General features: G+C 38.2%; 1 protein-coding gene across 3 annotated transcripts in view; it reads right to left on the bottom strand.

Annotated features, from left to right (window-relative positions):
- Window positions 1-15,311: 15,311 nt before the first annotated feature.
- SGCD (sarcoglycan delta) overlaps window positions 15,312-27,132 on the bottom strand; it is a 361,831-nt gene continuing 350,010 nt past the window's right edge. For all 3 annotated transcript variants that reach the window (XM_081826230.1, XM_081826228.1, XM_081826229.1), the window contains exons 7-8: window positions 25,362-25,485; window positions 15,312-23,999 (exon numbers count right to left, since the gene is read on the bottom strand). In XM_081826230.1, coding sequence (XP_081682356.1) covers window positions 23,826-23,999; window positions 25,362-25,485 — 298 coding nt within the window. In that variant the 3' untranslated portion in view covers window positions 15,312-23,825. The remainder of the gene's footprint in view (window positions 24,000-25,361; window positions 25,486-27,132) is intronic.

Raw genomic sequence — 27,132 nt, 5'->3', positions numbered from 1 at the left:
AGGTGTTCATAAATTCTTGATGCCAGTTCTTTCTTGAGTAAATACTTCTTAGTATCTATTTTTTGTCTCAGTCTGTGGCTTGTCTTTTTAATTGTGTAATTATTTGTTGTATAGTTTTAATTTTTAAACTAGTAAAATTTGTAAGTTTCTTATTGTTAACATTAAGAATTCCTTTTTATTCTGTTTAAAGGAGAGCATATTCCCCTAGTTTCTTTCTTTTTTTAAAAGATTTTATTTATTTATTTGATGGAGAGAGAATGAGAGAGAGAGCACATGAGAGGGGGGAGGGTCAGAGGGAGAAGCAGGCTCCCCACTGAGCAGGGAGCCCGATGCGGGACTCGATCTAGGGACTCCAGGATCATGACCTGAGCCGAAGGCAGTCGCTTAACCAACTGAGCCACCCAGGCGCCCCTCCCCTAGTTTCTGCTAAGTATTTTAAGGTTTGCTGCTCCCATTTAGATTTTCATCTATTGAAAGTATATTGCAGGTGCGCCTGGGTGGCTCAGTTGGTTGGGCATCTGCCTTCAGCTCACGTTCAGTTGGTTAAGCATCTGCCTTCAGCTCAGGTCATGATCACAGGGTTCTTGGATAGAGCCCCATGTTGGGTTGGGCTCCCTGCCCTGCGGGGAGTCTGCTTCTCCCTCTTCTCCCTTTCCCCTCTGCCTTTCCCCCTGGCTTGTGCTCTCTCTCTCAAATAAATAAGTAAAATCTTTAAAAAAAAAAAAGTATATTTTATAAATTTTCTGAGGCATAAATTTAATTTTAATACTTTAGTACAGGAAATAATGTTCCCAATATCATTTTTTGAATACTAGACATCATCTTTTCCTACCACTTTGAAATGCCACTTCCATCATACATCAATTTTCCATATACGTATGCATTTACTTATGGGCAAAACAAAATTCTGCTCCACCGGTCTATTTTTCTGTCTCTGCTTCCATAAAGCACTATTTTAATCACTGTAGCTTTATAGTAACTCTTGCTATCTGGTAGGTAGACTTCTCCTACCTTATTATTCTTCAAAATTGTTTCAGATATTCTTGGCCCATTAATCTTCTATATATTTTAGTATCAGCTTGTCAAGTTCCATGAGAACTCCAGGATTTTTATCAAAATTGTATTAAGAAATAATAGATTACTTTGGGGAAAATAGACATTTTTGTGATATTGAATTGGCCCATGTAAAGGCATGGAATATCTCTCCATTTATTCAAGATTCTTATATTCTACAATAACATTTGGTAATTTTCTTTAGATAGAACTTATGTATTTTTGGTTAGGTTCCTATTTAAGTACTTCACAAATTCTGTTACTAGGTTAAATGGGAACTTTCATCCTATTATCTTTTTTTTAGTTGTCCTTTGCTTATGTGTAGTACACTATTCATTTTACCTTATAATCGTGCGTCCAGGGGCACCTGGGTGGCTCAGTCGTTAAGCGTCTGCCTTCGGCTCAGGTCATGATCCCAGGGTCCTGGGATCGAGCCCCATGTCTGGCTCCCTGCTCAGCCGGGAGCCTGCTTTTCCCTCTCCCACTCCCCCTGCTTGTGTTCTCTCTCTCGCTGTGTCTCTGTCAAATAAATAAATAAAATCTTAAAAAAAAAAAATCGTGTGTCCAGGAAGTTTGCTGTACTCTCTTACTAACTTTATTGTAAAGGGCTGTGGAATTTTAAAATTACCTATTAAGTTACTTTTCTGAATCTATCAGATGATCAAGTGTGTGTTCTCTCTTTTTCTGTTAGTGTGATGAGTTACAATGGTATCTTTTTAAATGTTAGAACATTTTTGCCTACCTGGAATAAACTCTATTTGATCCTGATATATTTGCTTTTTGATGTATCACTAGAATCAATTTGCATTTTGTTTACTGTGGTACAATTCATATAATATAGATTTCACCATTTTAACCATTTCAAAATGTAAAAATCAGCAGCATTTAATACACTCACAGTGTGGTGCCACCATCACCACTGTCTAGTTCTAGAACATTTTTATCACCACAAAGGGAAACCCTGTGCCCATTAAACAACCACTTCCCATTCCCCCTTCTCTCTAGGCCCTGACAACCATTAGGCTACTTTCTGTCTCTATGGATTTGTCTATCTGAACATTTTATACAAATGGGATCATACAGTATGTGGTCCTTTGTATCTAGATTCTTTCCCTGAGCAAGATTCATCCACATCGCAGCACATCTAAGCACTTTTTATGGCTGCATAATATTCTATTACATGCCCATATCACATTTTGTTTCTCCATTCATCAGTTGATGGACACTTGGGCTGTTTCCATCTTTCGGCTATTGTGAATAGTGCTGCTATGAATTTTTTGTGTACAAGTTCTGTTTGAACACCTGTCTTTAATTCTGTTGGGTGTATACCTAGGAGTAGAATTGCATGGTCATATGGTAATTATATATTTAAAGTATTGAGGGAACCACCGAATAGTTTTCCACAGTGGCTGCACCATTTTACATTCCCATGAGCAGTGTAAGAGGGTACAAATTTCTTCACGTCTCTACCAGCACCTGTTCCTTTCTATTTGTTTGGGCATAGCCATTCTAGTGGCTATGAAGTGGTATCTCTTTGTGGTTTTTATTTGCATATCCCTAATGACTGTGATGTTAAGCATCTTTTCATGTGCTTCTTGGCCATTTGATTATATTCTTTGGAGAAATGTCTATTCAAGTGTTTACCCATTTTTAAATTGGTTTGGTGGCTTGTTCTTTTTGAGCTTTTTTTTTTTTTTTAATATATATATATTCTGGATACTGGGATTTTATAAGATATATGATTTAGAAATATTTTTTCCCATTTTAAGGGTTGTGTTATCACTTTTTTAAAAGATTTATTTATTTATTTGAGAGAGAGAGGGAGAGAGAATGAACAGGGAGAGGGAGAGAAATCCTCAAGCAGACTCCCCACTGAGTGTGGAGCCCGAGGCTGGCTAGAACCCAGGGACTGGAGATCATGACCTGAGCTGAAATCAAGAGACGCTTAACTGACTGAGCCACCCAGGTGCCACATTATTACTTTCTTGATAGTGTCCTTTGCATAACTTTTTTATTGTGATAAACTTCAATTTGTCTATTTTTCTTCTGTTGCTTGTGCTTTTGGTACCATAGAATTACAAATACTTTGCTAAGAATTTCTGCATCTATCATCATGAGAGATGAAAATAGTTTGGAAACAAAGTTGTGCTGGCATCATAAAAATGATAGCATGCTACCTTTACTATTTTCTAGAAAGTTTTGTGAAAGACTGGAATTATTTCCTCCTTAGATAGTTAAAAGAATTCAGTGGTGAACACTTCTGGGCCTTGGGTGTTCTCAGTGGGAAGTATTCAGTAATGGATTCAATTTCTTTAAGCAGTATTGAATTATCCAGAATTTCTATTTCCTTTTGTCAGCATTGGTAAACTGCATTTTTGAAGCATTTTCCATTTCATCCAGATAGTCAATTTATTGGTATAAAGTCACTCATAATATCCTCTTGTTAATGTTTTCATCTGTAGATTCTGTAGTAATGACCTCATTTGACTTTAAATATTGTTAATTTGTGTTTTCTTTTAATTTTATAAATTAATTTACTGATCTGTTTGTCTTAATCTTTTCATAAGAACAATTTTCCTGATTTTTTTCTATGCATGTTTGTATTCTATTTCATTGATTTCTGGTTTTATTTCTCATGTTTGATTTGCTGTTCTATCTTCTTGTGGTAGATGCTTAGGTGTTTAGATTTCAGGCTTTTTTCTTTTCTAATATACGAAAGTAAGGTTACAAATCTCCGTATGAACACTGTTTTGGCTGCATCCAGCTACCCTCAGACTTTTAAAATAACAGCTTTATTTAGAGATAATTGACATACCATAAAATTCACTTTTTGAAGTGTACAATTTAGTAGTTTAGTAAAGCCACCATCGCCACCATCTAATTCCAGAACATTTTCATTACCCCACAGAGAAACTCCATATACTTCAGCAGGCACTTTCCATTCTCCCCTTTCCCAGGCCCTGTGGATCACTAATCTACTTTCTGTTTCTATAGATTGGCCTGTTCTGGACATTTCATATAAATGGAATCATGTGATATGTGACCGGCTGTGTCTGGCTTATTTCATCTCACAGAAGTTTTTCAAGGTGCATCCATGTTGTTGCATGCACAGTAAATGTCCCTTTTTATTGCCAAATAATATTCCATTATAATATGAATCTATACCACATTAATTTTGCCCAGTGATCAATTGATGGACAATTGGTTTGATTCCGCTTTTTGTCTATTAGAATAATGTTGCTGTGAATACTTGGGTAATAATTTTTGTGTAGGCATATGTTTGTTTTTCTCTTGGGCATTCGCTTCCCATTACAATGGCTAGGTCATATGGTAACTCTGTTTAATAGTTTGAGAAACTGCCAAAGTATTTTCCAAAGTGCCATCCCAGCAGCCATGCCATGAGGGTTCTAATTTCTCCGCATCCTCACCAACACTCATTTTTACAGTTTTTATAGCCATTCTCTCGGGTTTAAAATGGTATCTCATTGTGGCTTTGATTTACATTTCCCTAATGACTAATGATATTGAACATCTTTCAAGTGCTTACTGGTTCTTTTTATATCTTGATCAGAAAAATGTTTATTTGAAAGCTTTAGTCATTTTGTAACTGGGTAATCCATTCATTCCTTTTTTCCTACCTTCTTGCCTGCCTTCTTCCTCCTAGGGTAACTTTCCTTCTATGAGTTCTATGAGAGTTTTCCCAGAGAGGTCTTCTAGAGGGTTCCCATCTTCTTAGTCATTATGTATATAAAATTTTGTGTTAATGTCTTTCCTGCCCTATCTCTAATGGCAGTTAAACTTTGCAAACCATTTGATCTTGATAATTATGTTCAACCAGCACTCCAAGTGATACCAGCTGATGATGTTTATTGTTGTTAATTCCTTGTGCGTTATAACACTTTTTCATTTATTGGATAGTTTTTTCTCTTTATACATAATTTATGCAGTTTTATTTAATATGTCTGCATATGAATTTATTTTTATCTTCCTCAGTACTCTGCACGTTAAAATTGAGAATTCTTTTATTCTAGAAAATCTTTAGTGTATTTTTTGAATATTCCTTCTCCAGCATCCTCTTCTATTCATCTGACACTCCAATCGAACATATATTGGTATCTCTGCATCTAATATCCATCTCTCCTTAGCACTTTAAGAATTGTTACTCCTTTTTCATGCTGTACTCTAGCTGAATTCTTCCATACTATTGTCCAATTTACTGACTCTGTTTTTGACTGTGTTCATTCCAGTTTATTTTTTCCATTAACTGTTTGCTTCATGATTATTTTATATTTCTAAAAGTTATACCTGATAATTTCATATATATAGATAACTTTTCTTTTTGCTTCCTATGTGTTTTTCCATTTTAAGGATATTTTTATTTTGAAGATCTTATTTATTTATTTATTTATTTATTTATTTATTTATTTATTTATTTATTTGACAGAGAGAGACACAGTGAGAGAGGGAACACAAGCAGGGGGAGTGGGAGAGGGAGAAGCAGGCTCCTGCTGAGCAGGGAGCCCAATGTGGGGCTCGATCCCAGGGCTCTGGGATCATGACCTAAGCTGAAGGCAGACGCTTAACCGACTGAGCCACCCAGGCACCCCTATTTTGAAGAGCTTATTACTTATTTTAAACTCTTTTTCAGACTATAATATTAATTCATCTGTGTTGAATTTTGTAAGTCATTGACTTATTGCTTGCCTATATCAATATTCATTTCCTTCATATGTTTTAGATCTCCCCCCTTCCCCAGCTTGAGATTTTTGTTTTGCTGGTTTTCTCTGACTGAAATGATTTTTTTTTTTTTAATCTGGGTTTTCCTAGGACCTCCAAAAGTTTTTAGTCCAGAACTAGGTTTTACATTACTTGCTAAGGCTTCTCTCCCAGAGCAACATCAGGGAAATTCTGAAAGTCTTCTAGGTACTGGTAATGAGGTTGTATCTAATCTTTTTTATGCTGTAGGCAGGAAGCTTCTCATTACCTATCATGCAGACAGCAATCAACTGCAGGCTTTTCTCTTCTCCTTTATCCTTCCTGTCCTTAGTTTTAAGCGGTGAGCATATTGCCCTTAGATAACCTCTGTCTGCTGATGCTGGGCTTCGGCAACCCCAAAGTGTTAACCTTATATGCTTTGCACTTTCATTAGTTTCTGCTCTACACTGTGTATGTCTTGTATTAGAGGCCATCTTGTAACTGTTTATATTTTTTATTTATTTCTATTTCATTTTGATATGTGTTTAAATCAAACCGTGGGTCTTAAAATGTAAGCTTATTACATCACCTTGACTGGATATTGAAGCACAGGAATTTCCCCAAGTGGGGGATTCTTTTCCCTTGGGTCCAGCCTCACTTGACAATCCATGGCATGCCATTATCTTGGCTTCTGAAATTTTAGCCCCTTCTTGGCATGGTGTAGTATGAAATGTCTGCTACTACTAGTGACCTGTGACGTCTGTCCCTTTCCTATTAATCTTACAGGATCTCTATACTGTCCTTTCTTGTTAGCCTCAAAGGCATTACTTGTATCCTTTGGTTCTTTCATTATAGTCATTGATGGTCGATTAAAGAAGCCATTCTTAGCACCTAAAAAAAGTGTACTCCTGGAGGACAGATTAATATTCACACCCTCCCAGCATGTGAAAGGCAATAATTACATCCCATATGTCTAATTCACAGAAGAAAATGAAGAAGAACAAAGCAGTTGAGTGTTGAGCCTTCCTAAGTAATGAAACTAATGACATGCCACACTTTTCTAAGAACTTTCTTTCCTCTGCTGGCACACTTTTCTTTTTATGTGCCTGACTTCTCATTGAATCTCAGCTCAGATGTCATGTCCTCAGGGAAGGAGTTAATTCAATTACTGTACTTTTCAATGTCTGGAAATTATCTTGATCCTTAGTATGTCCCTTCCCACTAGACTGGAAACTCCATGACATTGAAGGCATGCCTGCCTTTTGTTTCTTACAATTCCAAACACCTAAAAACATGTCCAGCACTCAGCATTTGTTCATTAAATATTTGGCCAATGAACAAATGGACTAGTCTTGTCCGTGATTCAGAACTGGTCACTCTGATGATAGTTCGCAGAGAACACTGTGTGAAATCATCAGATGTGAAGGTTAGTGGAGATTATTCATCTGACACCTTTATTTTATAGAGGAAGGAGCTAAGGCTTAACATGTAACATGGTCACCCAATTAGTGTCCAGACAGGAAATGAAGTTGACTTTCTTTTATCCATGCTTCATCCAACAGATTTTTGGAAGTAGGGTTGGAGCCCCTACTGTATGGCTGGTGCTCAGCAAATAGAGATACACTGAACAGATTCTAGATCTGCCTCTCTTGCTTATAAACATGTAAATTTGGGTAGTCACTAAGTCTTTCTGGGACTCAGTTTCCCTATTAGCAAGATGATATGTGTGTCTTATTTTATAGGGTTACTGTACAAATTCAGTGGGATAATTTTAAAGAATTATTTGGCAATCCATGTGAAGATCCTGCTTGGCAGTCACAGAAAGAAAAAGAACCATAAAAGGAAGTCACTCCCCTTGTGCTAACTGCAGTTATTATAAAGACAAAGAAAGATTGATGTCCAAGAGCTGGGACAAGAGACATGGGCCTAAAGAAAGAGTTAGGAGGCTAAGAGAAAGTATGAAGAGAGGCTGGTGATATTAACTTACCATCATCACAGAAAGAGTTGGAGAGTGGGCCCCTTCCTGTTTCTCTGTGGAAATATTTTTGTAACTATCAGAATCATGATAGAGCTGTCAGAGGAATGAAATCAGTAATCCAAAATTTAAAACGTATGTCAGAGATTTGTCTGAGATGCTGTGAAATCACCACATTTTCATCAAAATGGGGAAAAAAAACCTAAGGAGTGCTGAGTGCTTTGGTTTAAGTTATCTAATATTCCTTGGTAACAGTTCATGTTTCCCTGAGTCATGTGGATGTCATGGGGCTGTCTGGGTTCCTGAGTCGGATGGGGGTCTGGAAGGAAATAGGTTGGGTCAGTGGATCCTGAGGAGGCCAACCACCATAGTCTTCTGTAGCATGGATTCATGACTAGGTGGTGTCAAAATGGAGGAATAACTGCTGGAAAATGTTGATTTGACCACTCAGAAGTCAATGGCAACCTTTTTAGAGAGCAGCATCATATTAGAGGAAGGGGCAAAACTTAAATTGGAGGATATTTGTAAGTGTGCAAACTAAAGAGTATAGACTGTTTTCAAGAATATGAGTGGTGAAATTTCTTGAGGTGGGCAGGGTTGAGAGAACACTTTTGGGTCTTATGTGTTACAGGGAAGATTTGACTATGTTGGTAGGCAAAATATAGCAAGATCTAGGGAAAAAAAGAGGAGGCTTAAGAAAAAAAATTTTCTTCAAGGAAGACAATCCTAAGAAAGGCTAAGTGAAAAACTGAGTGGGGATGCTTGAAGGTTTCAGGAACCCGGTTTGTTGAGATCAGAATTTACTGGCATTCTTTTGGGAACCTGGTTCTAGACACTGGTCTAGCTTATATGCAGGTCTAGTTGACACCAAAACCAATGTCCTTCCTCAATGTCTGTACCCGTCACTCTATGTTAAGTGCCTTTCCTATTAAGAAACATAATTTGGTTGGAGAATACCCAACTGGCCAGAGGGGGAAAGATGAGGAAGATAAGTTAGTTGGACCAGTTAACAGTGTATCTCAGAGATTTAGCTTTTAAAGAATAGAGAAAGATCTTTGTGGTAATTGTCTGTAGTACTGGAGAAGGGGTTAATTATTGGGTTCTGGAGACCTTGGAGGATTATTTCTTATGGAGTCTTTTATAGAAAGGAAAAGGATTAGTCAGATGTTGGAGGGGAAATCATGAATTGCAGTATCATGTGAGCTAAGGGAGGTGGGGTATGATGCCTAGAAATCATGGGAGGGATGGTTTGTAGATCTATCAAATCTATATGAAACTATTTGAAATTAGAGATAAAGATCTAACTTGACAAACAGATCTGGAATGTTGAGTTGAGTCAGGAAGGAACTGTTGGAGTTTGAGGGGTGAGAGTGAATGATGGTAGCGATGATCAGAAATAATCTTTGAGAACAGACAGCATCAATTACTACTGTCACAAATTAAGGTAACTATCCAACTCAAGTTGTGGTAAAAGTTTTCTTTGGTTTCTTTTTATGTCTCTTAAAAGGGGGAAGGGTTGGGCCCTTCCTCACCTGGTCCTTGCTTGAAATCCAGTAGGGGAGCCACATTTTTATAACTTTAGTGTCCAAACAGAGCTTAGATGTTTGGCCTGTTCTTTGATGTCAAATCTGTAGTAGAGCTTTGTAACCATCACAGGGACCTGAAGAACATTTTCAAAGATCTTGTTCTTCTGTGGAATGGAAGGGGAGGCCACCTTCAATCCCTAGGATTCTCTGTGTTCAGAGGTCTTTTCAAATTTGACCATTGGCAGACTTGAATAAATGGACTGAAAACTGAAAATTAATTTTTTTTGGCTAAGCTTAAAAATGATTTTTCTTCATCCATTTTGTAAAATTAATGGTTATAAAGTGGCTAAACTTAAGAAAGTTTCAGAAAACAGATATGAACAGCCATATTCATATTACCCAAACACCACAATTAAAATATCACTGGTTCCTTGTCATCCTTGAAAATACATATATATTTTTTCTTATAGCAACAATTAGCTTTCATGTAATACTAAGTCTTTTTAACTTGCTTTAAACATGTTACAATGTTCTATGGTTTCCAAAATTACTTTTATATATATATATATAATATTCCATTGCTTGGATGTGCCATGATTTATTTACCTATTGCCTCTATTTTTGGGGAAAAGGCAAAATCCAGATTTTTTTTTCTGTATAAATAACACACTATAGGGAGCGCCTGGGTGGCTCAGTTGGTTAAGCCGCTGCCTTCGGCTCAGGTCATGATCCCGGGGTCCTGGGATCGAGCCCCGCATCGGGCTCCCTGCTCAGCGGGAAGCCTGCTTCTCCCTCTCCCTCTGCCTGCCTCTCTGCCTACTTGTTCTCTCTCTCTCTGTGTCAAATAAATGAATAAAATCTTTAAAAAAAAAAATAGATAACACACTACGGTAAATAATTTTGGACCTATAAATTTTCCTTCTTGTAGACTATTTGTGGGATCAAAGTATGTGTTGTTAATTCTGTTTTATAGAAAAAGAGCAGATACTAGTCTTTTTTAAAAAAGTTTATTATACAAATATTATAAATACAAGAATGATAATAAGAAAAATATACCTATAATGCCACCATTCAAATAAATCAGCTTGCTTCATTTTTCAGTTTTTCTAGAAGTCTTGATTTATGTTTATACAACATTTTTATATACTTAACATTATATTTTGCCATACTGAAACAAAATCCTTACAACTGTTTTTAAAGGCAGCATGATATTTCATAAAGTTGAAATAACCATGATCTAATTAGCCTTCCCTTTTACCTGGTTAGGTAGTGTTGCTAATTTTTTCCCATCTTTAAATTCAAATCTGCCAACAATTTTTTTCTATTTAAATACTGTTGCTTGGATAAATTTTGAAAATGGGATTACTAGGCTAAAGGTCATGAACATTTTTATGCCCTTCTACTTTTTGGAAGTGTATACCAATGTCTACTGCTCCAGTATAGCACATGTAGGTAACTTCATAAAGTGGAAAGTATTTTAATTGAAGTTAAAACTCAGTGTTGACATTTGCTAGTAGAATTGCCACAGGCAAATTCCTTAATTTCTTTGAACATTATTTCTGTAAAATGGAGATAATATCTACCTTGTAGGGTTAACCATAGAGTATAAAACACAGCCTTATTACAGGGCCCTCAAAATGGTCACTGGTTAACCCATCTGGTAGGTTAAAAAAAAATCTCATTGATTTAATTCCATTTTCTTAGCCAAGGGTATGAGCATGTTTAACCACATTTATTTGATAGATTTAACCATACTTTATTTAGTAGGATCTAAGTTGGACTTTTTAACATTTCTGAAATCAGATTGTATTTTACAGTCAAGATAAATATTTAATATAGTAGGCATTCTTTTGTTCTCCTTGAAAAGTGGTTATTAATTCTCTGTTACATCTTCTAGGGTTTTAAAATGAAGACAGTGTATATATCTTGCTTGTGTGAATAATGTGCTTATTATCTCTTTTGTTCACTTATTTAGTGGTGTCTTGATTTTCTTATTAATTTGAACTCCTAAAAGCACAAAATTTTTAACCATTTCTCCTATTTCCTGCTATTATTCTTTTTCTAAAAAAAGTTCTCTTGTGTTTGGGGATGGGGCAGGGGAAGCAAGAACTATAGAATTGCATATGGTTCAGTTCTCTAGTCTGATCTCCTCTTTGCAATTTCATTTGTCATTCTTCCTCTGATCATGGGTAGGTTGTTATTCAATCTCTGGTTATTTTTTCTTATCTTTTTCACAACTCTTCATACTATGTTGTAATTGGCCTTTTTAGATCTCTGTCCACTCCGCTAGACTGAGATATTCAAGGGCAAGGAGAGTGTGTGACTTATTTAGAAGAGAATAACATTTAATAGATGCTAGATGAGCAAATATATTTAACTCTGGTCCACTGGAGGTGACTTAAGGTGGAACTCTAAAGATCCCTCTCCCTACCCACACACGAAAATTTGCTGATCAGTTTTCCCAATAACAATCAAATAATAGGTGCAATTTTCGTTGGTTTGTAATAGCATTCCAGCTATCTGCTTCCCTGACACCAAGTACACCCCATCACTGGTTATTTTATATCTGCAGCTGTTTGTTTCATTGTCAAGATTGCCCATTTGTGAGCTGAATGAGCAGATAAAGAAAGGAGAAGGGTGTTTTCCTAACAGGGAAATAATACTAAATGTAACTGATCTGTGTTTCTGGTTTTGAAACATCATTAGCTTCATTATTGCTATTTTGTGCTTTGAAATAGTCCTTCATTTTAGTGCCTTTTGGAGAGAATATTCCTTAACTTTTTTTTCCTATTTTATTTTGCCCAATAAACTTTGGATTTATTTTGTTCACTTCCCAGAGAATTTCTGTTGGGATTTTAGTGGAATTTTGTTAAATATGTAAATTAACCTGAAGGAAAACAAAATCTTTCCATTGTTAGTCTATTCAGCTAAGAGTTGGTCTCTTTATTTTAGATTTAGCCTCTCAAAGTTTTTTATGTTTTTTGCATAGGTTACAGCAGATCTCATGGTATTTTTCCTGTGTGCATAACTTTTTGAATATATGTTTGCATGTATATTATAAATAAAATATATGCAATAATTTGTTATTTAATAGCAGAAAAGTTACATCTTGGATAGAATTTCCTACACAAAACTATTTTACTTGTACTTAAGAAACCAGCACTAATTTCTTTTACTTTGTTAATTTTGGTTATTTTTTAAAATTGTACATTTCATGAAGTTTTTCTATTTTTTATCGTAAGGAAAAAACATGTTGCTATAAAATATGCTAGAATATATTTTAAATTTTACATGTGTGCCTCAAACTTATGTTTTCAATTTTTCTGAACAGTTTTGTTGGTTTTAGATTTTTTCAATTTTTTTAAGAGGTAAGATTTAGAATTATTTATATCACTTTATATTGTTGATTTTCGTTCTTTTGTTGATTATTCTCACATCTTAAGTTGAATACTTTGTTAATTCATTTCTTGGTTGATATGTTTAAATGCTTTTATCATGTCAGAAGTCTGCTTTGGCCAAATTTCATAATTTCTAGTGTTTTCAATTATTAATACTTAAATAGGCTGTGTTCCTTTCTCAAATCACGGATTAGATTTTCAGTTCGGAAATTCCTGGGAATTTCTGGTAATATAAAATATATCCTCTATTTCTGTGTTCAGAGAATATAGCCTGAAAAGAAAAATTACATTAATTTTTTTCATTTTGAGATTATATTTCTTTCTTTTATATGATCGTGGGCTGTCAAAGAGCAGTTGCTTTCTTTGATGCCATGTGTAAGAGAGTGTGTGCATCGTCATTTATTTATGCTTTGTCAAGTTGCAAGTTAGGAGATAAAAAGTGGAACAAAATTCCCATTACAGTTATATTTGTCAATTTTCTTCTTATTCTTATATTTCAAAGTTGTGGATTTTTGGCTTTTATTACTTGTCTGCTCAGTATAATTGTTTAATCATGTCTATCAGTAAGACTAATTTCATCATCATATATTGTTCATCTGACTCTCTCCTAATGCCTTTTACCATAAAGCCTACTTAGAAAAAAAAGATTTTCCTTTTATTTGAGTTGTATGTTTTAATGTTTGCCCAAACTGTTTTGAAATGCAACCCTTGACTTGGTCCGGTAATAGATTAAAACAGATGATTTAGTGTGACAGCTTCTACTTTGATTTAGTATCTGTTTCCTAAATTTTGCCACTTCAAAATTGTTACGTCTTGTGAAAATATAATTTGGAAGATTCTATTCTCACATTTCAGATACCCACTTTAAATTCTAGTAAGAGTTATCTTGAAATATCTCATAAGTATTCTACAATCATGTTTGATTACTTGTGCTAGGACGTTCTGAAGCCTGATCTGTCCATTGATAGGTCATGAGAGTCTTCCTTGGGGGCTGTAAATTAATCATCAACTTTAAGTGGTTGGTGTTATCGAGGGTAATTAAAATTTGGCATTCACCAACTAAAATTAACCTGTCATCGGACTTAGAGAAGCTGATTCAAACCTGTTGTTCACAATGTGTTCGTGTCTCTGCACGGTGATCCCTGTTCCCTACCTTTGGGCTTATTTCCTTTGACAAAGCAAGGCTGGGTTATTAAGTGGGTTACAGAACCTCACATCTTTTTTAAAGGAGTCAAGATCGGAGGAAATGTAAAAGTTGCTGATTTATACCGATTTGCCACTTTAAAAATATTTCTTTCAAAGAAGTAAAGGAATAGGGTTCTTTTTAGCTTTCTGGTATTTCTTCTGCTTTCTAATTTTGTATCAATATTAAGTCAGTTAATTTGACTCATCAGTAATAGCCTTTCCCTTTCATTAGTGTTTATTGCTTTAGGGACACTTGAACGTTTTGTCCATCAATGCATCAGGTCTCTTGAAGGATGATTTCTCTGATTTCATTCTCTTTGATTTATATATTTTTTTTCTGGTATATTCCCACTCCCCCCACCCCCAGATAAATTGCACCCTGCCTGGGAATGAAATTTTTATTATAGTCTTTTACCTTGAGGATTCTGTAATGCTGCTTTAGTGTCATTTGTAATCAGGAGCTAAATTTCATGACCTGTAACCTACCATGAAAATATGGTTGAGAATGGACACTTGTTCTATCATGTATTGGATATGTAAAATTATCTTAGATTTTCTAGATGAGGAAATGACTTCTCTATCTTATAACATGAGGATCAATTTAGATATGTCATTACTCTTTTATAAACTTTAAAAAATGAATATAAGCATTCTAGGGTCCCAGGTTGATAGGTTAATAGATAAAGCATAGTACAATGTAGACTTATGGAAGAAATCAGAACAAATTAATAGGGAAATTGAGGAATAAGGATGAAGGCCACTGAGCCAAGATGATAAGGGAATAGGATCCTGAAGGATGATATCCTGGGGTGGGGAGGTGCTAGATGGAAGGGCATTCTAGGTAGATGGAATAGTATGTGCAAAACTCAGCATTGTGGAAGGCCAGGAGATGTGACATGCCCAACATGGAGGATTGATTGTGATGGGTAGATTAGAATGGTTTTGCCAAAATGCCTTCTAGCATATATTGTTTCACTCATGGCCCCATGTAGGGTAGCAATGCTACGATATTCTTTGGATGACGATGAAAGCTGATTAGACCAAGAGTGGGCCCCTGGCTCAAAGGTGGCTCATCCATAGGCTGATCAGGAATGCTAAGGTAACCTGATTAAAAAGGTTTTACCTAAAATTGATCAGTCAGATAGGCTTCTTCACTGATTCAAAGAGGGGTGTAGTAAAATGCAGCAAAAGGAGCCTATGCAGGTCATTAGGAGAGCTGTAGAGGCTGGCTGTTTTCCTGACCTGCTCCAAATCTTGGGGACTCTTCCCAATTCCAGGCCATGTATTAACTTAAAATAAGCTCTCTTTTATGGGGCAGCTTGTGTGAATCTCTTCCGGAGAGCCAACATGTCAGGCCACTGATGAAAGAAATGCGGAAGAGAAGTTAATCTGAAAATTTATTTCTGAGGTAGAGTCAATAGGAGTGACTGACTTATCAACTGTGAAAGAGGAATTCCCTAAAGAAGTGGACAAGGGTGCTTTCCTTCTTACCAATCATTATTTTTATTAATATATTTTACAAGACTGCAGTTGAAATAATATTAAATACAAATTTTTTATACAGAAAGTGTAATAAAGTTAAAATAGTTCCTTATAGTTCATAGCATTATTGCAATGCTTACAAAATTTTTGCATAGAGTGTGCAAGGATTGATGTTACTTAAAACAAAACTAAAAAGCTCTTCCTCTTACATCACACCCAAACCCAGAGAAAAATAAACCCAAAAATAACCCAAAGGCTGAACTCAATTGCTTTATGGGAATGGGGTTCCTTTTTCAAAATCTCCAAGCAAATGGGACTTCTACGACCTCATCTTTTCTATTAAAAGCACCAGAATCTGGCTTCTCCAGGAGTGTATCTAGCCAGCACAATGATGGATGTCCTCTACCTTTGCCTTTTAAAACATGCCCTCCTTAAGGGATGTGCTTCTCCTTCTTTGTGTCCTCAAAAAGGGAGAAACTTGACTGAGGATGTGGCTAATGCATAAAAACTCCATCCCCCTACTCACCAAAACACTGGATACAAATTAGGTTAATTTTGTGTCCACCCCTAATTCAGGTGTGCCAACTCTTCCCTGTACTTTGCTTACATCTCCCCTTCTTAACAGAGAACCTGATTTCTGGCTCTGGTGATGTTTGTTCCCGGAGACTCATTAAGGGTACCTGTTTCCGATTTGCCAATCGGACACATAACACCAGTAAAAGAAAATTCCTGAATGACTTACCCTAAGACAGGGTTTTGACATTTTTGAGCTCATGCCTTTACTCAGGTTTTATAGGGTGGTTGAGCCAGAGGAGTATTATAGGACCATGGCTGGCACTGGGGCTGTTGTCTGTTGGGTTACAGTGGGAAGCTCTGTCTCCAACCCCCAGTGGATCACATACGTGCTGCTGAGCAAGCAAGAAAAGCAGGATGAACCCCAGTCTCTCTGCTGCTGTGGTCTCTGAGCTCTGGGTGGGGGCAGAATGACACTAGGACCTTAACACAGGCACACTGCTTTATAACCTGTTCAGATGGTTCCTGGCTGAGTTAATTCTTCAAAATGATTTTAGGTCTTTTAACTCTTACATATCAAGCCCTAGTCCCTTTGCTCAGAAGATGAAAGTGCTCCAAAGCCACCAAGTTGTAAGGAACTTCAGATGTACTCATCTTCTCCTTTAGTAGCTGGAATGCCACCAACCTCATTGCTGAATCTAGGACACCAGTTAAAATCTATAGGTTCAAGGTTAAAGGGAGCCACTGTTTAGACAAGAATTGGCAAATGGGTCCTATTTCCTATTCCAATCAATTGGTAGTGATGGCCTGAATGCTTTGGCAAGAAGAATTTCTGCTCATGGAGAGGGGTATGGCCCATTAGTGATGATTGACAAGGTATGGGGTATGGTTCTCAAGCTATTATTAGAGCCAACGTGGCCAGCTTGGGTATTGAATGCATAATGCTGCGTTCTTGATAGTCCTATATTCTTAAAGGGAAATAGGGACAACAGAGACTGAGCTCCCTTATACTTGATTCTTCCCATAAGTTTTGCTACAAGTAAAGGTCAGGAAGTAGGATAACCAAGGCCTGACCTAAAATAAGATATTTGTCTTTTGAAGTGAGGAATAGGAGAAGGAGATGTATGTGTGCAGAAATGCTGGCTTGTTTAGCACATGCCTATAGATCACTGAGTATTACAATTTTCTCTTAAATGTAAGGCTGACAACCCAGGCATCTTTCAATTTGTAAGGACAAGAAGTCTGACTTAACAAGGATCGCACACAAACAAATTTTTTTTTCTGGTTCCAGATTCTATTGTTCAGACAGATCACTTATATTTTCACTGCAGGTATCTCTACTTTAGTACTAGATGCTGTCATGGATGAGAGACTATAAAGAGAAGGGACATAAAAGTTTTATATCCTCATCGAGCCAAGAAGGTCTAGTCTCAAAGCTGGTAGGAGACACTTCTCAAGAGCTTGAAAAATAGTTTGACATGTTGATGACTTCATTGCATAGTGGGTTGGAGTTAGACCCACATCCTAGCTCTGCCATTATCTAGCTAGTGGCTTTGGGCAGGTTTCCTAATCTCTTTAAACCTCAGTTTCCACATCTGTAAATTGGAACTATAATAGAATTTAACTCAAAGGATTGTGTTGAGGGTGAAATAAGTGAATGCACATAAAACACTTAGCACAATGCCTAGCATATAGTGCTTAATGAAAATCAGTTAAAAATTATTATTGGAGAATAGAATCCAACTTTTGCCATATCTTAAAGTAGGCTTCAGGTTCAAGAAAATTGCTTTGATTTTATGTAAAATTTTGTGGGTGCGATTCTTGGGGAGAAGGTTGAGAACTTTGCTCAGACTCTCAAAAGAACCTATAACCCCCAAATTTAGAATCTCCTGAATTGGATGAATATGGGGACTGATACACCAGCATCTTCCTTGTCAACAAATACCATCCTCCTGCCTTAGGACACTCCTTTGCTATACTGCTCCTATGTAACCTAACTGATCAGCTGGGGATTTTTCACATGATGAAGTCTGAGCTAACTCTGATTCCACCAACATAACCCAAATGTAGAAGGAGGCTGTGAAGACATTGGCAGTAGAAGGACTACTAGCCTAGTACGTGAAGAGTAACTTTGAGGTAAAACAGATGTTTCCGTCTTCATGGTTGCTGTATTTACCTGACCTCAGCTAGCGCTCAGTGATGAAACCAAACCCCCTCATTTGCTACTGAGGGTGTCTACATGCCTAACGGGGCATTTTGGGCTACTCTGGCTTCCTATTCCATAGACAGGTGGATTTGGACTCTAAATATATTTTTTGCCTACAGCAAGTTCTCCTTTGTTCTAGTCCAATTGCCAAACTCACAGATGTGGAACTGCTATTAGCACTTGCTGAGCTGTGATGGAGGAGGAGCAGTGAGCATTGCTGTTGGGACTGTAGAGACTGTTTAGTGATGGATTTGATACCGTCAACACTGTTAGGACATCACACCGCCTCTTGCATCAAAGGGCTCAGCATTCTGGGATTGCTCTCTTTTCTCAAAGGAAGATGCTAACTTCTTACTCTGTCAGGATCTGTAACAGGAAGAGCGTGTGTGTGTGTGTGTGTGTGTGTTTATGGGGGGGGGCAGGTAAAACCAAAGCAAATAGTATATGTGAGCTTGGGTCACCCTAAACTGGAGATTTTTCTTTCACACTTGTGCTCTAACAATACTCAAAACAAGGACTTCCCGCAAATAGTGATTTTCCCTTTGCCATTCAGCCCTGCCTTGAGAAATTTCAAGGACTCCGTTATGAAGACAGCTTTTAAGAACTGTAGAAATCCCATTGCTTTTCAAAGTGCTAATGTGTGTGGTGTGGTGTGCTGGCTGAAGCAGCAGGCTTCAGACTGCTTTATCTCTCGTCAGTGGGTTTAGCTTTGTGAATGAGAAATTCAGAGGCGACTGTTTAATTTTAAATTCAGATTGCCACAAAGAAAGAGATGCATCTGACATCCCAATGCAGTAGTTTTGACTATTTTAATGGAAATATGTTGGAAGTGAGGGAACCTTCCCCCGAGGAGGAGAAAGTGATGAGAGACCAAAAGAGAGACATTTTTATCTTTGAGATAAAAGGTGTGTTTTCTAAGGTTGTTTCTTTTATTATAACTCCCCCCCCCCACCTGCTACTGGGCCACCATGCAAATGTATCATTCCAGGAACTGCTTTGTTATCCTTTTTGTGCCTAAGATTTCCTGGTGCAGGGGAAAAAGAGCGAAGGGTCTTGTCTTGTTTACAACTTACTTAAGTGAGATTCTCACCTTTCACAGAGCCTTACAAAATAAGGATCAGGTGCTTACAGGGATCTGTTCACCTCTGTGGTCCAAACATCATGCTACCTTTTGCCTAAAATCGACAAAAGCCAGATACTCTCATGTAGCTGCTTCTGTGGATGGCAGTGTTGCCAATTTAATCCTCTTTCGGTGGAATCCAGATAAAATGCAAAAGGGCTCTTTAAGTGACGTTGATTAGGGTCTGGTAAATGGTGGTGGTTGTTTTCATTAAAAAAAAAATATTTTCTGACACGAACACTCATGCTAACAAAGACTCATTCATTGCTGATGCTGTTTTAATAATATTGGATGTAAGTATGGATTTAGCAGTAGGGATGTTGACTGAAGGGACAAATCTCTGGTAGGCACTTGCCTTATGACACAGGCAGAGATGTTGGAATTTAAAATAGGTCTTTTTTTTTTTTTTCTTTTGCATTCCTGCTATACCATAGAACAAGGATCCAAATTATTGGAAACAAAATCAAACTGGCATTGATCTGGTTTCCCCACTAAACACCTTCAAAAAAGATGTTTACTGTATTTTTTCTTCCTACATATTTTAAGATGCTGCTTCCAGTATTTCTCCCCTCCCCCCAATATTTATTATTCTTCCAATATTATTGTCCCATGAACCCTTCAGGCCGGGTGGGGACATAGGGATGGAGAATGCACTGGAGGTGTAAATAACTGAGTGGATGGATGTCCACAGGGCCTGTTAGGTCAAAAATATTCTCTGGAGGACCATGGAATGAGCATCTTTCTGGAATATGTGATGGTGAGGTGGAAAACCTATGACATTGCAGAAACGGTCCCTTCAGGAGAAAGATTCTAAATTTAAATCATAAGACCTCTGCTTCTCTTCTGACCCTCCAAGATACTGACCCGAGGAACCACCCCTCTATTAAGGGTCCTAAGAAAAAAACTCTTGGAGGATCACGGCTTTCCTTTTGCACTAAGTCTTCCCCTGATTCCATCCTCCTTTTCCCCAAGAATCCTGTGAACCTGCATTTCTCAGATAAGCGGATCACTTTTACGCATAACATAAGGCTAACCTTTTTTCTATAGGCAAGTATTTATATTCCTAAGCACACATAGAAATGTAGGGTGACTCCATGCTACTGTGGAGTTTGCTTTCTTTCCAGCTGTGTCCAACACATAGCACAAATGATCTCTATGTTGGGGTCGGCAACCTTTTCTGGAAAGGTCCAAATAGTATTTTATGCTTTTCAGGCCATGAGGTCTCTGGCACAGTTACCCAACCTTGTTGTTATAGAATGAAATCAGTCACAGACAACATGGAAATGTGTCTGTGTTACAAGAAAACTTTATTTACAAAGACTAGTGATGAGCCAGGTTTGGTCTAGGGACCACAGTTTGCTGACCCCTGCTCTAGAGTTAAACTTTAAGCAATCTTTGGTCTATGGCTGCTGGATATACAATGAAAATCATCCAAAGGAAATTGACCTAAAGGGAGTTAGAGCCAATTCAAGTTTATAAGATCTATCCCTTGGGTAAAGGAACAATTAGAAAGCCTCATACCAAGTTTCTACCTACAGAGATGTCACCATAAGGGCTTTTGAAAACCTTTGTCATATGCTAGCAGTTTCTTAAGACTGAACTTTTATGACTTATTGAACAGATAACAAATAGAACTGAGTGCTAAACATATTTGGAGATCACTTTTTAATTTTTAAAAATCTTCTGAAGACTATTAGCATACTAGAACTTCTAGAATATTGATTCACTTGAACTCTTTGTTACGCCACCTGCTGTTTAATATACTGGAGTGTGATTGTCTAGAAGATATTATATATAGAGATTAGAAAGAACCTCACTTTTTAAAATTAAAGTTTATCAGATTTTAATGTAAAAGATATTTTTTTTCCCAGAATTAAAACTCTCTCATGACCATGGACAAATATTCTAGTTGGAGGAAGTTGGGAGAACAAAATGTACATTGAGGAACTCTGAATGCATTTTACTGACTTCTGTAGTCTGAACTGAAATACATAATTTAGTCCATGCCAAGTTTCCTGCCTATTAGCTGGTTTATTGTAGTCACTTAGTACAAATGAAAATCAGAATTTTTTTTATCATGTCTGTTCCCCATAGGTGTTTGATTTCTATTCTTGGCTTGCTATTATTATTTTTATCTTATTTGTGATCTGATTACCTTTAGGATTAACGTCTGCAAGTGGGATCACATCACTCTTTTTTATTGGCATAAAATCCCCAAGGTGCTGATCTCAGACTTGCTTATGATGATTAGAACAAAATCAGAGGAAAGAGGTTCAGGGAACCTTTTGTTTTCTTGTCATCCATAGATTATGTACTTGAGATGGCAAAAGGCAAAGATGGGTCTGTCTGCTTAAAAACATTTTGTGTTAAGGTATTTAGCCATGAAGGGCCTCATAGCTACTACTGTTTGTCTCAATGACATGGGGTAGATGTTCCTCATAGCCAAGGGGGGCCTCTGCTATTTGGCAAAACCCCGTATGTAGTACCTGCAGATTCTGGTAGTATGATCCTACAGGATATAAATAATACCAAACCAGAGCAACTTGATACCTTCTTAGGGTTTTCCTTTTTAGACTTTACTGCTACTGACTAAGTAGCCTTGCCCTTGAACAACTCAATTCTACATGGGATACTGAGGAGGAGTGACTGGAGGGAGTATGGGATCTGGAAGCCAGCGGGGCCACTGGTCAGGCTAGGAAACCTCCCCCTCTCCAGCCCCCACCCTCTCCTAAGTGACTAAGTGACACACAACTTGCTTTCATATCCTTTGTAGACTCAGCCTACAAAGCTTGAGTGTCCTCTCAAAAATATCAAATCTCTTATTCATTTCCTATGACCAATCTTCCCCCACTTGTGAAGTAAGAAAAATTAAAACCTTGTTGAAGAAAACACAAATGCCATTCAGGTCTACAAATACGACCTCATTTAGGGTTGTGGGGCCGCTGCTTGCCAAATGGTGTCCGGGACTATCTAAGCCGGTTACGCCTCCATTTGGGCTCCTGAGAGTCCACTTCTGTCAGCCACTGTTTTGTCTACCAGCTTTTAAGAGGCCCACTCATGACTAAACCGTTTCCCTCCAATCACCCAAAATAAACTACAGTTGTAACAAGATAAATAGGATGTGCTTCTCCTTGCTGAGTGCATTGACTTAAGGCATAGGCACATTTCCCCCTCTTTGAACAGAGACGGTGTAATCCCCTGTCCCAGCACAAGAGCTGGCCAGGGTGACCCTGTAGCACGATGATGAAGGTGGAAGGATGAGAGGTAGCTGATGGCGGGAACGAGGGAGCTGCTTCCACATACCAAGTAGTGGTGCTGCTGGGCCACGGGAGCACAGCGAGTCCGAGAGAGACACATGGCTCAGTTTATATTAATTTCCAGTGACCATTTCCGGGGGCATGTATTTCACATCTGTGATTCTTGGGTCACTATTCTTGGGAGAAAACATAATGGTGGATTTAGGAATAGGAATATCCCAACAACAAATATATATATATATTATATATATATATGCATGTATATATATATACATATATATATATGTGTATGTATATATGTATGAAGATGGAAGCCAGAGTTTGTGCATGCCTTTAGAAATAAAAGGCAAGTCTCTAAATTACCTACCAGTCCCGAGATGCATAGAAAAATTAATTAGGTTTTCTATGCTCCTCTTAATTAGGTTTCTATCCCTAAATGGCTTCTCTTCAGGTGGGGGTTCCTCTCTTGAGGATTGATGGACAGGATTTTGACTGACCTGATCATTTGGGGCTGGAGTCTGCTGGATAAAATCAGAAGTGAGGATGAGACCGATTCTGAGCCATTTTTTCCTTTAAACAGAGACACATCACCCATTTATTCTTTGCCTGTCAGGCCACTGAGTAGCTTCCAGCCGACTGAGGAGCAGCTGTTACCCCATTTTGTGTTGATTTACAACTCCTATTTTGACTGTGGGATAATAGGTGATTTTTGAAGGAAGATAGCAGGAGTTGGGTGAGCAGTTCAAACTTTGCTGAACCTCATCCCCCACATTCATCCAAAAGCCCCAGTACATTTGGCTATGAAGGCAGAAGAGCCATTTTGTGTTCCTACAGCTGACTTCTATGGCACTGCCCCATCCCTCACTTGAAGAGGGGGAAATGGGCCAGCCTTCCTAAAGCTAAAAATGGAAACGAAATGTCTATTTCAATATGAGGGTCTCAGTGCTTGAGCGTGACTTGGAGATTCCCGCCATCACTGCCCTGTAATGACACTAAAGGGGAAGATATGCGGCTCCTCAAACATGTTGGTGAATATTCGGTAAGTGTCCGATACACTGTGTGATTTTTGAAGGGTTTGGGGTATTGGGCCTGAATCAGTATTTTGATCTTATCATGTAGGTGGTGGGGTTGACATGGAAATGATGGTGGATATCACAGGGTCACCCATGGTTCCTTTTGTACTGAAACCTCATTTTATACAGAGGATATATATATTTATTTATATCTATTTATATATATTTTATCCACCCACACACATACACACACACACACACACACACACGCACGCGTGCACACACACACGCGCACACGGTCTTTGATAGGCTTTCTGTGTTCTAGTAAAAATAGCTGGCAGCCAGTATCTAAAGACAAAAACGGCCTTTATGCTGCCGACAATGTTCACTATGGATGGTCTCTCAAAGGCAGACACTTGTGTTTATCTGACAAGTGGAACCAGTTCCTGCCTGGGACAGGAATAATCTCCCATTGGCGCAGACGCAGATCTCGAAGACCTTCTGCCTCGTTCCTGTAGGCGTGTAGGATCCGTGAGGCAGTCTAGGTAGTTGGATTTTCGCAGCATCTAACTTAATCTAAAGAGAGCGAATAGGAAGGAAAGAGTAGTTAGAAGCTGCCATTTATTCTCTTGACATTCAGAGACAGGAGATGAATGTTCAACCTAAATGAGCACCTACTATGTGTTGAGTATTCTAGGCACTGAGAATTCAGGGATGAACATGACAGATAAAGTCTCTACCCTCACAGAAGCTTATATTCTACCAAGACAATGTCATGCTGGTCTATATTAGCAAAAGTGTGCAAAGGTATATCAGGTAGAATATGAACTGAGTCCCAGAGTGAAATGCATTTGGAAATGCTGGGTTAACCATTTCTTTACTACGGGCCTTCAGACTCTCAGCTAGGTCTGCGTGCATAGGAAGACTCCAAGAATATGCAGTACTTTCCAGTCTTAAACGACTGGTAAGATTATAATCAATTCCTCCAGAGGCCGGATTCTGAGAGCTATAATCTGCATAGGTAATGTAGTCACTATTTCTAAATGTGTGTGATTTGGAGTTTGTAGCTGTTTGAAGACACCATTTTGATAAGAGAATGCTTTATCTGAATAGCTCTTCTAAAACAAATGTAGCAAATGCCAAACCAATCAAAAGGTGGATTTGTTGCACACAAGCAGGTGGAGATGGATAACCTCTAAGCAGATATGAAAAGTGGAATAGAGTTTTGCTTTAAAAAAATACAAAGCTTTTCCTCTATTTAAAAACTCTTAAATTGGAAGGTTCACTTCTGAATGTGATGAAGACATTTTTAAAAGTTTGCAGTTTAATCCTACTTTCTTGGGATTTGGCTTACCGTGTCTACACAAGGGCAAGCAGCTATTCTGTTCACCAAAGTGGGATTATGTCGGGTAGAAGAAGGAATATGTGCAGTCCTCCATCCTCTCGTTGCCTACTCTACCCTATCTTAGTTTTGCCTTGTCCTGATTGGGCATAGCTGCTGGCTCCCACTCCCCATTCTCAAAGTAGTAACATACAATGTAAACTTTAAAAGTGACTATGAGTAAATTATGTTCAGCTTGAACCAGATGCACGTGATATACAGCTTAATTAGGCTGGCTACGTAAATCTTGCTTTTGGGTGAGAGACAGAATTCAGAAGCAGCATTCATTTTCATAGCCATGTGCATAATTCTGTCGTTGTAGTATATGCTATTACGTCAGCACTTTACAAATAATGAGTCATCGCTCCTACATGTTGTGGGTTAGGCTTATAACTGTGCTGTTCGACATATTTGTTCCGGACATAAAAACTTCTGATTGGCTCCTCTTGTTAGAAATGCAGGATCCACTTTGGTGCTAAGGGAGTCTGGGAAAGTTGTGGGGAAGGTTGGCTTGTTGGCGCTGTGTCTCTCTGGACCTACATCCATCTCACCCCTACCTCTCCATCTTTGGACTCCAGCCTCAGCTCGGTTCTGCAGGTGGCTTCCATATTGCCGGCTTCTGCATTGATTTCAACTCCTTTGGGGGCCTCCATCACCAGAGACCGGGTCGGGGACTCCAACCTGAAATACCCACAAGATGAAGATTAAAAACTCCATTTCATTTTTTTTTTTGGTAAATTTGAGAAGCAGTTGCTGCTCAGAGCATTGACACAAAATGGCATTTCAGTATTTGATCAGGAAATCTTTCCAGCTTTGCTTTACAAACCTGGTCAAGTTTTTCAGGGAGGAAGTAACCTATCTGGGCCTTATCTTCACTGCATATTGAAAAGATTGCAGGAAAGGTGTTCTAGGATCCTGGCTTCATTTTATCTTACATCTACTCAATTATTGCTTTATTGGTATAATTAGCCAAATTCTTACATAAGTTTTGTTTATTTTTGGAGTAAGGCGATCTCGAGTCTCAACTGCACTTTCTGAAATTGGTAGATATTCCTTCTACTTTGTCAAAAGAAGCAGAATCAGATAGAGTTTTAAAAAGAGACCTAGGAGTTAGGCAGGCCTGACTCAAGCCCTGGGACTGCCATACTCTGACCTCGGCAAGACTCTTCGTCCCTTCCAAAAGTTCTCAAAGTCTCAGTTTTCTCATCTATAAAGTGCCTCAGATGGTGCTTGCCACATTGGAAATGCATTATACGTGTTAACTATTGCCATTACTGCTGTTACTATTGTTAGTATACCAGCAAATCATAAAGAAATCTCAGGCCTTACTCAACTGGTTGTCAAAAGAAGAGAGGAACAGATCATTGGTTGCCGGGGGATGGAGAGGGTAAGGGATTTGACGGCAAAGGGGCAGCATGAGAAGGAGAGGTTCTGGTGATACAACTATTCTGTATCTTGACTGCAGTGCTGGTTACATGGCCCTCTGTGTTTGTGAAAACTCACATAACTGTACCCCCAAAGAGTGGATTTTCTTATATGTAATTAAAAAAGGAGAGAAGGTGAATCAGCTACACTCCATGTTAATTATGATGGCAAAACAGGCTAATACTCCTTAGAAAGATCTTTGCCTAATGCATTTAATGGGGAAAATGTTAACCATGCCCTGAATAGTCTTGATTTTAATATTATTGTCAAATAGCTGTGGATGAAGATCCTCTTCTCTGTTCACAAAGGAGGTGTCCTAACGTAGGAAGCACAGACTCAGCATGGCTCTCAAACGGCTCTGATTCAGACGAGTTTCCTGTGTTTTATTTGTGTGTCCCCAACTTCCAGACACTTAGAACATGTTAACGAGGAACAACATCCTCTCTGCCAGCTTCCACCACTCCTTACCAACCCTCTTGGGTTTCACTAAGTGTCAGGAAGAGCTGACCAGTAGGGACACCACCACTGAGCTACCCCAAGTCCCACCCCACAGGTGCCAAGAGACAGCTCTTCACACTTCTCCACTGGTGTCTGCATTTCCCCTGCAGTGACTCAACCAGAGTCCCAAAGAGGAATGACAGGTCTATAGTCGTGGTGAAAGACTGGCTTGAACTTCTGCTGAACTCATTCTTTCCTTTCTGACCTCACCCCTTGTAATGGCAAAAATCCCCCTTCCCTACTGGCTCCTCACAAGACCTTCACCAAGGGGATGCTGAGCTGGGGTGGTTCTGCCTCTAATTACGCTTTACTTCATTTGCACGTGGTTTCTCTCATGAAACCATCAGTACAAGGGGGGAGGGTCTTTTTTTTTTTTTTTAAAGATTTTATTTATTTATTTGAGAG

Source organism: Leptonychotes weddellii, chromosome 7 (genome assembly GCF_054177405.1).
Source record: "Leptonychotes weddellii isolate Sample4059 chromosome 7, ASM5417740v2, whole genome shotgun sequence".
Lineage (NCBI taxonomy): Eukaryota > Metazoa > Chordata > Mammalia > Carnivora > Phocidae > Leptonychotes > Leptonychotes weddellii.
The sequence above is the reverse complement of the archived record's forward strand: the minus strand, read 5'-3'. Positions and strand labels throughout refer to the sequence as shown.